The following is a 16,812-nucleotide window of genomic DNA, read 5'->3' as shown; positions in this document are numbered from 1 at the left end:
TTCATTTTTAAATTACATTAATCGACATTTTAGTAAAAGTGTCGGTTTTAGCCGTCCGACTAATTTTCAACCTCAGTCCCTGGGCATGTTATTAAAAACAATTACAACAACAATACAGACAAACAATGAGCAGTGAGCACATGCAGAGCAACATAGGACAAGCAACACGTAGCACGCAGACAGAGAAACATAGGACAAGCAACACGTAGCACGCAGACAGAGCAACATAGGACAAGCAACACGTAGCACGCAGACAGAGCAACATAGGACAAGCAACACGTAGCACGCAGACAGAGCAACATAGGACAAGCAACACGTAGCACGCAGACAGAGCAACATAGGACAAGCAACACGTAGCACGCAGACAGAGCAACATAGGACAAGCAACACGTAGCACGCAGACAGAGAAACATAGGACAAGCAACACGTAGCACGCAGACAGAGCAACATAGGACAAGCAACACGTAGCACGCAGACAGAGCAACATAGGACAAGCAACACGTAGCACGCAGACAGAGCAACATAGGACAAGCAACACGTAGCACGCAGACAGAGCAACATAGGACAAGCAACACGTAGCACGCAAACAGAGCAATAGCACAAAAAGCAACAAAACAAAATACACAAAGGCAACAGTGTTTCCACACCTCACAAGCTACAGACAACTGATAACATGGAAAATGACAACACACAGCTAGGGATTATGTTCACAAGTCTAATTGTCCTTTAGCCATGTCTTTATATTTTATGTGAAGGTGTGATAGGTGGTGCAAGACATGGGAAGCACTCACAGAGAGCATACTTGCAGACAGTTTTTCTCACATTGAGATGCAAACATGAGTCACTGAGCCACTTTGTAAAATGGACCGTTACAGTAGTGAGTTTTTGTACAGCTTCTCTGCTCTTTGCATGCACAATCAGTGCATTCGGAAAGTATTCAGACCCCTTGACCTTTTCCACGTTTTGTTACGTTACGGACTTATTCTAAAATGGATTAAATACATTTTTTCCCTCATCAATTTACACACAATACCCCATAACTACAAAGGGAAAACAGGTTCCGAATTTTTTGTAAATGTATTACAAATAAAAACAGATATCTCTTATTTACATAAGTATTCAGACCCTTTGCTATGAAACTTGAAATTGAGCTCAGGTGCATCCTGTTTCCATTAATCATCCTTGAGATGTTTCTACAACTTGTTTGGAGTCCACCTGTGGTAAATTAAATTGATTGGACATGATTTGGAAAGGCACACATCTATATATATATATATATATATAAGGTCTCACAGTTGACAGTGCATGTCAGAGCAGAACCCAAGCCATGAGGTCTAAGGAATTGTTCGTAGAGCTCAGAGACCGGATTATGTCGGGGCACAGATCTGGGGAAGGGTAACAAAACATTTCAGCAGCATTGAAGGTCCCCAAGAACACAGTGGCCTCCATCATTCTTAAATGGAAGAAGTTTGTAACCACCAATACTCCTCCAAGAGCTGGCCACCTGGCCAAACTGAGCAATCGGGGGAGAAGGGCCTTGCTCAGGGAGGTGACCAAGACCCCGATGGTCACTCTGACAGAACTCTGACAGAACTCCAGAGTTCCTCTGTAGAGATGGGAGAACTTTCCAGAAGGACAACCATCTCTGCAGCACTCCACCAATCAGGCCTTTATGGTAGAGTGGCCAGTCAGAAGCCACTCCTCAGTAAAAGCCACATGACAGAAACAAGATTCTCTGGTCTGATGAAACCAAAATTCAACTATTTGGCCTGAATGACAAGTGTTACGTCTGGAGGAAACCTGGCACCATCCCTACGGTGAAACATGGTAGTGGCAACATCATGCTGTGGGGATGTTTTTCAGTAGCAGGGACTGGGAGACTAGTCAGGATTGAGGGATAGATGAACGGAGCTAAACACAGAGAGATCCTTGATGAAAACCTGCTCCAGAGCGCTCAGGACCTCAGACTGGGGCGAAGGTTCACCTTCCAACAATGACTCTAAGCATACAGCCAAGACAAAGCAGGACTGGCTCCGGGATAAGTCTCTGAATGTCCTTGAGTGGCCCAGCCAGAGCCCGGACTTGAACCCGATCGAACATCTCTGGAGAGACCTGAAAATAGCTGTGCAGCGACGCTCCCCATCCAAAAATGACAGAGCTCGAGAGGATCTGCAGAGAAGAATGGGAGAAACTCCCCAAATACAGGTGTGCCAAACTTGTAGCGTCAAACCCATGAAGACTCTCTCGGCTGTAATCGCTGCCAAAGGTGTTTCAACAAAATACTAAGTAAAGAGTCCGAATATTTACGTAAATGTGTTTTTTATATTTTTTTATACATTTGCAAAAAAAATCTGAAAACCTGTTTTTGCTTTGTTATTATGGGGTATTGTGTGTAGATTGATGAATAAAAATAACTACTTAATCCTTATTAGAATATGACCGTAACATAACAAAATGTGGAAAAAGTCAAGGGATCTTAAAACTTCCCAAATGCACTGTAACAGCATCTGGAGGTGCCGTACCACCCTCCTTTCGGTCTGCCATTGTGATGATTATTAATAATGACTTAAATGACAGAGTGAAAAGAAGAATACAAATATACAGAATGAAAATATTCCAAAACATGCATCCTGTATATGCAAAAATATAATATACTTTTTGATCTAAATGCAAAGCCTTATGTTTGTGTCAAATCCAACACAGCACATGTGAGTAACTGACAACTTATTTTCAAGCATGGCGGTGGCTGCATCATGGTGTGGGTATGCTTGTTAATGGCAAAGACTTGGGAGTTTTTCAGGGTAAAAATAAATTTCCTAGTGTTTCCTAGTTTCAACTAGCACTTGACCGTGGCATTATGCAGTCATCCAACTCGGAATTCCAAGTCGGAAACTCTGGCATCTTTATATGGCTCTGACTTTCCGACCTGGAGATCACTGACATCATGATTTAACCTCATTTTTTTTCAGAGATCCCAGTTGTCTTGAAAGCACCATTAGTGTTGGTTCTGACAAGCCTCACCGATGCTCAGATCTGTTATCCCAATGGCAGTAATCAGAACAAAAAAAGGAGGAAGCCAAAAAGTGAGCCGCATACTGTACCAGTCAAAAGTTTGCACACACCTACTCATTCAAAGGTCACAAGCAGCAGGACTGATGGACAGCCTATCACACTCTCAAAAGCTTTATTTTCTCCAATCAGAATTCCTCCATTGCTTGTTATCCCCTCAATTGCAATCCCCTACTCCAGTCTCTTGCAATGACCTCTCAACTTTCTGTGTCTGATAGAGAGTGTTATAGATGTGTACACAGTCTAGCATACATAAACACACACAGACCTTCGCTATGGGACACGTCTGATGTGGCCTGATCTAGACAAATTAAAAGCCCAACCAGTAGAGTATATAAGGGCCAGTAACAATGTGTGAGATTGAATGTCTAGTCAGTGAGTTCTCAGTCAGTCAGCTAAAGAGAAAAAGAGAAAGGGAGAGAGAGATAAGAAGAGACAGAAAAAATGAAGAGAGCGAGAAAGAGAGATAGAGTGTCTGCTTTTCTGCACTTCATCTCATTGACATTTACAGTACCAGTCAAAGGTTTGGACACACCTACTCATTCAAGGGTTTTTTCTTCATTTTTACTATTTTCTACATTGTAGAATAATAGTGAAGACATCAAAACTGTGAAATATCACATATGGAATAATGTAGTAACCAAAAATGTGTTAAACAAAATCATATTTTATTTTTAGATGTCGATAAATCATTTCTAATTCCTTATATTAAGCAAACCAGACGGCAGTGGTGTAAAGTACTTAAGTAAAATTACTTGAAAGTACTACTTAAGTATTTTTGGGGGGTATTTTTACTTTACTATTTATATTTTTGACTACTTTTACTTCACTACATTCCTAAACAAAATGATGTACTTTTTACTCCAAATCTTTCCCTGAAACACAAAAGTACTCATTATATTTTGAATGGTTAGCGGGACAGAAAAATTCACACACTTATGAAGAGAACATCCCTGGTCATCCCTACTGCCTCTGATCTTGCAGACTCATTAAACACATGCTTAATTTGTAAATGATGTCTGAGTGTTGGAGCGTTCCCCTGGCTATCCGTGAATTTAAAAAACAAGAAAATTATGCCACCTGGTTTGCTTTAAATAAAGAATTTGAAAAGATATATACTTTTACTTTTACCTTTGATACTTAAGTATATTTTAGCAATTATGTTTACTTTTGATACTTAAGTATATTTAAAACCAAATACTTTTAGACTTTTACTTAATGCTAAGCATTCAAAATGTAACGAGTACTTTTGGGTGTCAGGGAAAATGTATGGAGTAGAAAGTACATTATTTTCTTTAGGAATGTAGTGGAGTAAACAAAAAAGTTGTAAGAAATATAAATAGTAAAGTACAGATACCTAAAAAAACGACGTATGTAGTACTTTAAAGTATTTTTTCTTAAGTACTTTACACCACTGCCAATTTGTCCCCAGTTTATAGTGACCGGAAAACCTGATGCTGAACGTGAACCAGTAGATTATAGCTCTTTTATATGGTACGCAGGTGCTTATTGACATAATCAACTCTTCTAACCTCTATTACAGATAGTGAAGCCTTCATTACAAAGTAGTAGCCTACAGAGGAAAAGGCTGAGACTGCGAAGAAAAGATGCAAGTGGAGAGTAGAGACAAAAGACAGTGAAAAGAGTAAAGACACTTGAGCAGGTTAATAGCACTCTTGTATCGCTGTTTATTTGTGTTGCTCATTCTCTCTTTATTGATCACTGTGGCTATGAATTCCCTGTGACAACACTGAAGAACAGCATCAAAGCCTGAGTCGTACCACCACACCACCCGAGACCCTTCTCTCCGCTTGCTGTGGGGCGTATCTTCTTCTCTTGTTTTTATTCTTTAAGCGATGGAAAAAAACAAAAGTGCTGTAAACATGTTTGTCACTGTGGAGCACCAGAAGCGTCAGGAAGCGTTGGTCTTGGAGGTCTGACAGGACTACTGGCCAAGCTTGGAATGATAGGGTGGAGGAGGGATAAGAGGAGGAGGAGAAGGGAGAGGAGAGGAGGAAGGGTGAAAGAGGGAGAAGGCTGTGGAAGCTCTCACTGCTGGATGCGACGCAGAGACTGGACCTGGAAGGTCTGAGCGTGGGAGCCCCACTCCCTGTAGTGTTTGTACTCTCCGCCATGACGGTCGCACTCCATGATGTACTGGTAGCCACGGTAACCGGGGAACTGGTAGCATACCCAGCTAATGGGGGAGAGGGAGAGAGGAAGAGGGTAAAGTGATAAAATACCAGGAAACAAGCCCGAGCCCTTACTCTGTAGAGCAAGGGTGGGCAAATGGCGGCCACTTTTGTACGGCCGCAGATCAAGTTCCACAAAAAATCTAAGAAATACTGAAGGTGTAATTTCAAAACTTGGTGCAATTTCAGCAGTTTTTCTCTTGTTATGTCAGTCACTGACTGTCACTCAATTAGCACCTGTCAGCTAACATTTTTTTTAGATTGGTAAGTTATTCTAGCTGCCAGCTATATAAAGTTGTAGTAATCATGGTCGAATTACCGACCGGTGGTCTTCCTTTGATCATCAGATATCATATTAAAAACGGCAAATTTTTCTCTCCGCCCAACGGCAAAATGAGTAGAATTGCAGAAGATTAACTGAAAAACGTTTGTCTTCGCTGTCAAGAGGAGGCTGCTAAAATGTTTTGCTCGCAAGCTGGGGGGGGGGGGTCCAACAAAATTTCTCTAAGGGCCGGGTCTGACTAAAAGTGTGCGTATGGATGTGGGTATGCAAAACCCCCAGCCACTATAGTCCCTCATGATGGTGTTCCGATTTTGTTTGTGGCCCCCACCCCCATCAAAGTTGTCCATCCCTGCTCTAGAGTCTAGACACTTGTAGATCAGAAAGAGTTAGCCTCTACAGTGCATGTTAGTCCTCTGTATAATATCCAGGGACACCATATAATAATAGCTCATTGTTTCAAATGTTTCACCATAGTGTCCCTTTAACACATTTGACAGAGAGAGGTCAGTAAGGTCACAAGACACTCATTTAGATAATTCATCATTTCAGGCCTGAAATTGTTTTTCGCTTAGTTCTATTATGATCAATGACAGAAAGGATTATCCTCTCAAAGTTTATCTAGTTATTAAAATAGATTTTAATTATATAGTTATTACAATGAATTTAGTTCTTACTGCACATTACACATTTTTTAGCAGTTTGTCTCCTGACCACTAGACACAACTGATTCTGCTATTTCTGATTATTATGAGCGTAGTCTTCTGTAGTGTGAAAAAGGAAGCCAGGGTTTCTACTCCTGCTACTTACGCTCCACTCTGGACCTGCATGGATCCGATCTCGTTGTTGCCCCAGCCCATGGCCTGCAGGGAGGGGTAGTCATCGTTCATCTCCCACTGCTTGCCAATGAAGTTCTCCCTTTCAAACACCACAATCTTGGACTCCTTATGGTTCTATGCAGTTCAGAGAGAGGAGTGGGAAATGTCATGTTACATTTAACCTGTTTCTCTCAGAACTATTTACAAAATATATACTGTGTAGAATTATGAGGGAAAGTAGGAAATCTTTATAAAACAGTGTTTTATTCACTTTGTTATTTAGTGCTTTCAATAACGCTGGTAGAGGCTACTAAGGATAGCTACTTGTATCTGTTAAATGTAATAATGTCAGTGTCAGTAACAGTGAGTAGAGCCAGACTCTGTCAGTGTCAGTCACAAGAGCCAGAGACATGGACTGAGACCAGAACCCTGGCTTCTGTGCCAATATCAGGCCTGTGTTCCATTATCTGTACTAGCATATTATGTGAATTAATCAATGTATTGGGCATTCTAAGCAGAATTCTTCAATGAATATTGGAACGTAGCCCACAGAAGAGAGTGTCTGTCTGGCCTGGTCCGGTAGGAACAGGAAGTAGGCTTGACTAGTACACTCACGGCAGAGCAGACTGGGCGGAAGGACATCAACCTCTCAATGTGGTAGGCGTTGCTGCCACTCCAGGACTCCCAGCGAGGGTACTCTCCACGCTCCAACACAAACTGCTGCCCAGAGAAGCTGGAGTGCTCGTACCCAACCCAGCTACACATACAGAGAGAGAGATAGATAGATAGCGAGACAAAGAGTGACAGAGAGACATAGAGAGGATAGAGAGACAAATGGTACAGACAGACAGACAGACAGACAGACAGACAGACGTTCATGTGGATAGATGCAAGGGTGGGGCAAGACTTTGTCATGTTTTCTTATTAAATTGTGTTTGTCCATGATACAGTATATGTCTATCAGTATCCCTTAGAAATGGTTGCCTGAGCAATAGTCCCCTGGCCCCTGAAGGATAATGTGTAACCTGTCAGGGAGATAAATATCCTTCAGTATGTAGATGTCTTTGTATTTTGGGGGGCTGGCTGACTTACGCTCCACACTCGACCTTCAGTGAGCGAATGTTGTCCACGCCACACTCCATGATGTTCTGGCAGGAAGCAGTGAACTCCATACGCTTTCCCTGGAAGTTCTCCTGGTCGTAGACTGTGATCTAGAACAGAGGATATAGTGCATATTTGCAATTTTCCAAACCATTATTGATGTTTTTTCAAATGTGTTTTTAACACAACCAGTGTCTCTGCTAGAGAACGCACTGCTGTGTGCAAAGATTTCCTTTTTCCTCCTCTTAAGACTTTTTATGAAAAATGTGAAAGGTTGTGGAACGTAGTTCAATTGTTGTGGAAACATGGTATACACAACATTGACTCACCTTCCATGGTCCCATTGGGTTAGGAGTAGTCAGCGCCATGTTTGATATCTCAGTAAAAATTGACCTGCAGTGCAGAAAGCACACAGTCATGCAGAGTCACATTTCTGTTTGGTCTTACAGGGAGACCAGGGCTGACATGACTAAACCACCATGAACCTCATCTCCAGTCAGCTCGAGCTCTTGCATCAGTCTGTGCCCAGCAGCTAATGCCCAAATATATTAATGTTATGGTTATGCTCATGTCGTAGGGACTATAGACTATGCTAGAGACAAACCCAAACAAAGCACTGCCCTGTGCTTTTGCTGATGATAATACAATGCACATAAGGGTGAGGGAGGAGAGGCACACCACAAAAACAGCTAGCTAAAGCCAGAGCGTTGATAGAAAGTAGGACACAGATACCAATCGAGAAGTGCAAATACCATAGTATAATACTGAAACTCCTCTTCAATACATAGGTATACATGGTATCTAACGTTGGTATGTAATACCACAAACAAAGTAGAACAATGCAAAGCATCCATCCACATTTCTGAATGACGTGATAATGATGTTGTGCTTTATTAGTTGCTATAAATTCAATTCTCATTGTATCATGTGCCTGTAAGTCATGCAATTGTTACACTCTGAGTGTGTAACATAAACTATGCTGTTGATGGCGTCACAGCATACATACAGTAGCATTCTAGTGTGATGTTGACAGTGCATGATGTTGACAGTGATGACGATTGGTGTGTCCATTTAGAGTATGTGTGTGTGTCCTATGTGTTTGTGAGCATATGACCCTTTCTATACATTCCCAAGACTCAGCAGAAAACAGTAAAGGAAAAAACAGGACAATGAAAATGGACAACAATGCTGGCAAAAGGCTATAGGCTGAACGGTCTAAAGATGGAGGGCTTACCTGACCTACCCCAAAAAATAGCTGTGTAGCGCTCACGGGGGGCTCCACAAAACGATGTCCTGACCCCTGAGTAAACGGGCCTATTTATACAGAGTGGTGGTGAATGGAGCCCAGGCCTGCAGGACGGGCTAGGAGTCAGCACATTACTGGGCCCTCCATTGTTCCATACTGAGCCACAGGGCTTTAGGCTCTCTAAAGCCACGGTGTGTTGGTGTACTGGTCTGGACGCAGGGCACCGTGCCCAGTGCCGATTAGCTCAAGCCCCTGGACAACTGTCCGGACCCCATGATTATACAGACATAGACTACACCCAGTCCTGGCCCAGCCCTGCCCTGGTCATAGCCCAGCCCCTAACCCACGACATGCTTGCAGTAGTTAATGTATATGCTGTTGAGGAAAAAGATAGGGAGACACGTCAGAAGGAGGATGTACCAAAAATCTAACCATTTAAAAATGTGTTTTTTGGATGACAATTGGTCAGTATTGAACACACTGTTATTGTAATGCTGTGAACATAACCATCAGATTAATATCATCCATCAATAAAAACACATTAAAAAATCTCAGCTATACCCTATCAGATGTTCTGAGGCACCTATGACTTACACTTACACTCTCATGATGAGTGATATTAAGCTTTATAATTAAAGAAAACACGTGTGCTCAACAAACTAACAAGATACAGCGCTCTTCAGAAGCCCTTCCCAAGTTAAAAAAATACTATAGTATACTATGGTATAAATACTATAGTATTCACTTTAGTGTTTTTGCTGACTTTCCTGCATTATTTTTTTTACCAGGTAAGTTGACTTTGAACACATTCTCATCTACAGAAACAACCTAGGGAAAATAAGTTACAGGGGAGAGGAGGGGGGATGAATGAGCCAATTGGAAGCTGGGGATGATTAGGTGGCCATGATGGTATGAGGGCCAGATTGGGAATTTAACCAGAACACCAGGGTTAACACCCCTACTCTTACAATAAGTGCCATGGGATCTTTAGTGACCACAGAGAGTCAGGACACCCGTTTAACGTCCCATTTGAAAGAAAGCACCCTACACAGGGCAATGTCCCCAATCACTGCCCTGGGGCATTGGAATTTTTATTTTATTTTTTGACCAGAAGAAAGACTGTCTCCTACTCACCCTCCAACATCTCTTCCAGCAACATCTGGTCACCCATCCAGGATCAACGCTGTTTCGCTTGAGAGGCAAGCCAAAAGTCGGATGCAGGATGGTATGCTGCTGGCTCCATTCACTGTTGTGAGGACAGACACTGGGAGATGAGAAGCAAGTACAGGGAGTGAACATTTAATGAATAATGAACATGAAACGAAACAAGGACAGCTTCTGGACAAGGGAAACATAACGACAATAATGCTGACACAGGGATGAAACTGAGGAATAGACAGATATAGGGGAGGCAATCAAAACCGTGATGGAGTACATGTGAGTCCAATGTAGCGCTGATGCGCATAACGATGGTGACAGGTGTGTGTAATGATGGGCAACCTGGCGCCCTAGAGCGCCAGAGAGGGGGAGCGGGAGCAGGTGTGACAACTGTAGTGTTTTTGCTAACAAAACAGTACAGTGAATACTGTAGTAAAAAAAATTGTAGTATATACTACAGTAATTAATGTAGTGTTTTTGAAGATTGTAGTATACTGTAGTATTTACTGTAGTGTTTTTGCTGACTGTAGTATACTATGGTATTTACTGTAGTATTTTTGCAGACATTACTGTAGTATTTACTGTAGTGTTTTTGTTTTATTATCTTTAACATGTAAGTGCAGGCTTTATCCTTGAGGAAACCTACTGGAGAAATACTAAAAGAGAAAATGTTGCTTAAAGGGTAACTCTCAACCACAATTTCATCCTTTGCCAAACACCTTCAAATTAAAGCAAAATGCATTCAGGTGAGAAGTTGTGGGTGGGGGGAATTGTTAATAAATTCTCCTAACCCTAAACGTAACCCTTTAACCTAACTCCTAAACTTAATCCTATCCTTAACCCTAACCCCTAGCCTAGCTAAAGTTAGCAGCTAGCTAATGTTAGCCACCTAGCTAGAATTTTTAACATATCACACATTTTGCGAATTCGTAACATATTGTATGCTTTGCATATTCATAATATGAATTGTAATTCGTAACATATCATATGAAATGGGTGATGGACGTCCACAAATTAATACATACCATACGAAACATAACATATCATTCTAAATGGAATGTCTTGGTTTTACGTACAGAATAATACAAAATGCTCTGAGACCAGGTTGCTTACCAAATAAGGCGCGCTGTCATCTGCTTTTATAGTAAGCCTTGAGGTGGTACCACCCAGCACATCTAGAAGGGAGTGTATTTCATACTGAACACCTCTCTTTTGGTGACATAGAGGCACCATCACGATTTCAATGGTAGAGTTGAACCGTATGGGCGTCGTCTCAATCCAGCACATCCACATCTGCGGTGGAAGGTGGTCGATCTACAGTCGTGTTTGTCAGACCATGAGACATCCCAAAAAATCGAACCGTTTGGGCTAGAAACTAATATGACTCCATAAGTGTCACAGACTCGTCTGAAGGTAACCCATACAAATAAATGGAAGTACAGGGGTAGTTTTGTTTCAACAACAAAAAAAATATATATATATATATATATATAATAAAAAATTATATATATATTATGTCTCCTAGATATAGGACAGACACTTCAAAACCTTATTCCTTATGATAAATGTTTTACTGTCTTTATTCCCATTTATGAATGTGTTATTCAATGCACCCCCCCCCCCCCCCCCCCCCCAACGGCTTAGACTTTTAGAGTATATTAAGCATCATTATCAATAAGCCCTATTTTTACCCTAATCCACTTGACCACTTATCTTGATATACTGTAGCTATTATATAATGTGACACCTTTACCAAACATGCTTTCTTCACCATTTCCACTTAGGCCAGGCCAATAATATGTTATGCCTCCGGCAGACCGGTTCTGCCTGTTTCACTGTAAAACATTCTAGAATTGTAAAATGACATGGGTGTCAAGTCCTTTTGCTGTGTTCCTCTTACTGTAAAAGATGTTAGCAGTCTGGCACACACTACCGTCCCGTTGAGGTGTCCCACACTATGGCAGAAAACAAAACCTAGCAAACACCTAACTGTGTGAAGTTTGTGTGTTTGTGTTTGTTTGTGTGTTTGTGTGTGTGCGTGTGTGTGAGTGTGTGTGTGTGCGCGCATGCGTGCCCGCCTCCCTGTATGCCGGTTCTACACACAATAGGTCAGCACATTGCTTGCTCAGAGAGAGAGAGAGAGAGAGAGAGAGAGAGAGAGAGAGAGAGAGAGAGAGAGAGAGAGAGAGAGAGAGAGAGAGAGAGAGAGAGAGAGAGAGAGAGAGAGAGAGAGAGAGAGAGAGAGAGAGAGAGAGAGAGAGAGAGAGAGAGAGAGAGAGAGAGAGAGAGAGAGAGAGAGAGAGAGAGAGAGAGAGTACATTCTGCTGATGATGGTGGCTGTGTGTCCAGGACCCCACAGTAGCGCAGGACAACAAAGCGAGCAGCCGACTCAGCACGGCTCAGTTGAGATCAGCATACATGACCCCTGACCCGCCCTCCGCACCTAAAGAGAACCCCGCTCATCCAATGACGAGGTGGGATCCCGGCCCAATAGTCGGCGTGGGGATGTAAATGTATATATATCCCTACTCTGGGGGCCTGATTCCAACTCTTAGGCTTATCCATCTGGATGTCCATTCCTCCCTTGTACCTGACAAGCAGCCACTTGGTGAGATTCACGCTCAGGGAAGGGGGTTGTGAGCGAGAGATGGGGGGGGCAAAGGTGGGGTCTCTTCGTCCCTTGACCTAAATCAGGGACTGTCAAAAAGTTTTTTACTTCAATTAACTCTGGGATATACTCTATCTTATATCAAGACAGCGAAGTTTTGCAATACTTTGACATTCTGTCTGTTCTGTGGTTCATTTAATGGGGAAATGGCAGTCAGTGAGATGCGAGGCCAAGTTTGATTGTGATCTCCTTTCAGCTCAGTAATACGACATGACAAGCCTCCCTGCATCTGGCAGATGAAAGTGTGCTCAGTGCCACTGAATTTAGTAATTGTAAGAAAAGTATGCTTGAATAAGTTGTTTAAAAAGGATCTTTGGAGATTGCATTTTTTCACAGAGCAATTGCTATTTACGGAATAGATATAATATTTAGTGGGGGTAAATTGTGCAGGCAAGTCTCTAAGAACAGGCTTTAACATCAAAATGTGTTTTGGAGTAGAGAAAAGAGACAAAGATCCTCTAAACCAGTATAGATTAAATACTTGATACAAGATAAAAGTAGATTATGTTCGTATTAACAGTTTGGGTGGGGAAGTGCGTTTTAATATGGATTTTTGCCAAAAGACGAATATTGAAATTTGGTTGGTATTTTTTTCTCTGGTAGGAAACATTCTTCTTTGCAATCTCTCATTGATATCTATTCAGCTGTACAGATATATGACGCTAGGGGGCCGGGGGCCTGTTGAATAGATACACAGCTGGGGGGTGGGTTGCAAGTAGCTTAGTGTTTAAGGGCATTGTGCCATTAACCGAATGGTTGCTGGTTTGAATCTCTGAGCCAACAATGTGAAAAATCTGTTGATGTTCCCTTGAGCAAAGCACTTAACCCTAATTGCTCATGTAAGTTTGTCTGGATAAGGGTGTCTGCCAAATGACCAAAATGAGTGTCACAATATGGATGTCAAATGAAGTTGTTTTTCCAAGAGGCTTGGCTTTAACCTCTCTCCCTCTTTATTTCTCTCAATCTCTTCCTGTTCGGCCACAGATTCGACCATGTCCCACTCTGGAGCCCAGGGCAGCATTGGGAGCCACCCAGCCATGGGGCTGCGTGCCCACAAAGTAGGTCTTCACATTTATTTTTACAAACTACTCTAATAATGCAATCTCTAGCCAAGATACAGCATTTCCAGTTGTTATAAAGGCCCAAGACAAGCATCTTGATCAATGATATCCATATCAAATCATTAACAGTGTTATATTATAACTTATTACAGTAAATAATCATGCTGTGATATTGTCTATCTTTTCAGATGTACCTGTTTGAGTTTGAGAACTTCCAGGGTCGTATGATGGAGTGCATCACTGAGTGCCGTAACCTGTGTGAGAAGGGCTTCGAGAAGATCGGCTCCATCAGGGTGGAGTGTGGACCGTACGTCATGCCTAACTGCATCTGTTTACATAGAAGATAGAAACTATTCCGTGGGATTCATACATTATATATACAAAAGTATGTGGACACCACTTCAAATGAGTGTATTTGACTATTTCAGCCACACCCGTTGCTGACAGGTGTATAAAATCGAGCACACCGCCATGCAATCTCCATAAACAAACATTGGCAGTACTGAAGAGCTCAGTGACATTCAACATGGCACCGTCATAGGATGCCACCTTTCCAACAAGTCTGTTCGTCAAATTTCTGCCCTGCTAGAGCTGCCCCGGTCAACTGTAAGTGCTGTTATTTTGAAGGGGAAACATCTAGGAGTAATAACAACTCAGCCGCGAAGTGGTAGGCCACACAATCTCAAAGCTGTGTAGCCTACCACACAAAATGAAGTGCGTTGCGATTAAAAATGGACTGTCCTCGGTTGCAACACTCACTACCGAGTTCCAAACTACCTCGGGAAGCAACATCAGCACAATAACTTTTTGTTGGGAGATTCAAGAAATGGGTTTCCATGGCCGAGGAACCGCACAAGCATAAGATCACCATGTGCAATGCCAAGCATCAGCTGGAGTGGTGTAAAGTTTGCCACCATTTGACTGGAGCAGTGGAAATGTGTTTTCTGGAGTGATGAATCACTCTTCACCATCTGACAGTCCAACGGACAAATCTGGGTTTGGTGGATGCCAGGAGAACACTACCTGCCCGAATGCATTGTGCCAACTGTAAAGTTGGGTGGAGAAGGAATAATGTTCTGGGGCTGTTTTTCATATTTCGGGCTAGGCCCCTTAGTTCCAGTGAAGGGAAATCTTAATGCTACTGCATACAATGACATTCTAGACAATCCTGTGCTTCCAACTGTGTGGCAACAGTTTGGGGAAGGCCCTTTCCTGTTTCAGCAACCTCACTAATGCTCTTGTGGCTGAATGGAAGCAAGTCCCCACAGCAATGTTCCAACATCTAATGGAAAGCCTTCCCAGAAGAGTGGAGGCTGTTATAGCAGCAAAGGGGGACCAACTCCATGTTAATGCCCATTATTTTGGAATGAGATTTTCAGTGAGCAGGTGTCCATATACTTTTGGTCATGTAGTGTATTATTTGAGTCATTAGAGTAAAGTTGTTAGCTGGAGCGTGTCCAGAAGAAAGCTTGCAGAATCATTCTTATCTAACATGATGTCGCCTAAGAACCTTGAAATCACTTAGCTATCCCTAGCCTTAAGGCTTCTGATCATGTTTATAAGATAGTTGTGTTAATTCAGTATAAGTGTGTTATAGTTGTGCTGTAACACTTGTATAAATTCCCCATGCAGCTGGGTGGGCTATGAGCAGCAGAACCTGAGTGGAGAGATGTTCATGCTGGAGAAGGGAGAGTACCCCCGCTGGGATACCTGGAGCAACAGCTATAGGTGTGACCGCTTCATGTCCGTCAGGCCTGTTCGCATGGTGAGTCTATCCATACATTAATCCATCCATCCATCCATCCATCCAGCCATCCATCCATCCATCAATCACTACATCCCTACATCAATACTCTAGTCTAAGTGGCTTCCCCTCCTCGTCTGGGGGCTGTGGCTGAATAAGTGGGTAAACTCTATTGCTAACATCCCTCTCTCTGTCCCTCTATTCCTACAGGACACCCAGGACCACAAGATATGCCTATTTGAGTGTAATAACTTTGAGGGCCGTAAGATGGAAGTTTGTGATGAGGATATCCCGAGTCTGTGGTCCTATGGCTTCCAGGACCGTGTGGCCAGCATCCAGGTCACTGGTGGAACGTGAGTTGACACATTAACTTATCAATCAATCTACCCATCCATTTGATTTAAGGCGTTGTTAACTTCCATTAACTCTCTCTCATTTTCTCCATCCATCTCCCTGGGTGACAGTTGGGTTGGCTATCAGTACCCCGGTTACCGTGGCTACCAGTACGTGTTCGAGTGCGCCGTCTTCAAGCATTGGAACGAGTGGGGCGCCCACCATCCCCAGATCCAGTCCATCCGTAGAGTGAGGGATATGCAGACACATCGCAGAGGCTGCTTTGAGTGGACCGTCTAGATGGGGCCAGGCAGGCGACGGGTTGTGGGCCAGCAGGACAGAGAGGAAGGGGTCTGGCTAGCCCTGGAGCTAACCATTCCAGAGTCTAGAGTTCCATCTTGGATCTCCACACAGCCAACATAAGCTAACAGCTAATAACATAACATCACTGGCTACACCTCAATCACTTACTAGTTGTAACATTCAGGGTGTGTGTACTGTATTGCACAATCGCTGAATGAAGACATTGCCACCTACTGGGAAAAGGTTGTTACTGCAGTTCACCTGCTGCTGACTTCCACAATGCCTGAATATAATAATACTGGTGAAACTGAAAGCTGTACTCTCTGTTCCAAGACCTGACAGAATTATAGCGTGAGGGGATTTTAATGGGGTAAAGGGAATTAGTTAACAAAGATTTTAAGAAGTTATATAGCTTCATTAGTTTGTGTTCACTAGTTTGTTTCCATATCTGCAAACCCATTGATTTTATACATCTTACTTACTTGTTTCTTAGCTATATACCAAATGATGCCGAATAAGCCTGTTCATTACAATGCTCTACCCTCCTGCAATCTGTGAATGATTTTAGAGAGTAGAGATACTAGACACTCCACTCAAGCCAGTCCCTAAACTACCATGGACAGCTGCCAGCTCTGTGCTGTGTCCGTGCCCTACAGTGAGCTCAATCATCCACAGGGAGACACTGTTTACCAATGTACTCTCCCCATGGCCACCATCTAGTCTAGGGATTCCACCTCAACCATAATTTCCCTAATGACATTCTACCTTCAAGGCTTCAAAGCTATGCCCATGACCCACTCGGTTGAGGGCAGTGAAGCTTTCCAATGACCCACTCTATC

At 42.7% G+C, this 16,812-nt stretch overlaps 2 protein-coding genes across 3 annotated transcripts; one reads left to right on the top strand and one right to left on the bottom strand.

Annotated features, from left to right (window-relative positions):
• Positions 1 to 4,973: 4,973 nt before the first annotated feature.
• Positions 4,974 to 8,770, bottom strand: LOC139382954 (crystallin, beta A1a). 2 transcript variants are annotated; one of them, XM_071127227.1, is made up of 6 exons: positions 8,695 to 8,770; positions 7,790 to 7,853; positions 7,452 to 7,570; positions 6,975 to 7,116; positions 6,352 to 6,494; positions 4,974 to 5,266 (listed from the first exon to the last, which is right to left on the bottom strand). In XM_071127227.1, exons 2-6 carry the CDS (start codon positions 7,826 to 7,828, stop codon positions 5,119 to 5,121), a joined length of 591 nt encoding a protein of 196 aa, XP_070983328.1. In that variant the 5' UTR covers positions 7,829 to 7,853; positions 8,695 to 8,770; the 3' UTR covers positions 4,974 to 5,118. The 2 variants fall into 2 exon arrangements, with proteins under 2 accessions (XP_070983328.1, XP_070983329.1); XM_071127228.1 differs by having other exon boundaries at positions 8,704 to 8,746.
• Positions 8,771 to 12,375: 3,605 nt separating this feature from the next.
• LOC139382912 (beta-crystallin B3-like) lies at positions 12,376 to 16,330 on the top strand. Its single transcript, XM_071127175.1, has 6 exons — positions 12,376 to 12,472; positions 13,517 to 13,590; positions 13,782 to 13,900; positions 15,226 to 15,358; positions 15,548 to 15,690; positions 15,802 to 16,330. The coding sequence occupies exons 1-6, from the start codon at positions 12,376 to 12,378 to the stop codon at positions 15,968 to 15,970; spliced, it is 735 nt and encodes a 244-aa protein (XP_070983276.1). The 3' UTR covers positions 15,971 to 16,330.
• The last annotated feature ends 482 nt before the right edge of the window (positions 16,331 to 16,812 follow it).

This window comes from Oncorhynchus clarkii, chromosome 24 (genome assembly GCF_045791955.1).
Source record: "Oncorhynchus clarkii lewisi isolate Uvic-CL-2024 chromosome 24, UVic_Ocla_1.0, whole genome shotgun sequence".
Lineage (NCBI taxonomy): Eukaryota > Metazoa > Chordata > Actinopteri > Salmoniformes > Salmonidae > Oncorhynchus > Oncorhynchus clarkii.
This window is presented reverse-complemented; position numbering and strand designations above follow the sequence as displayed.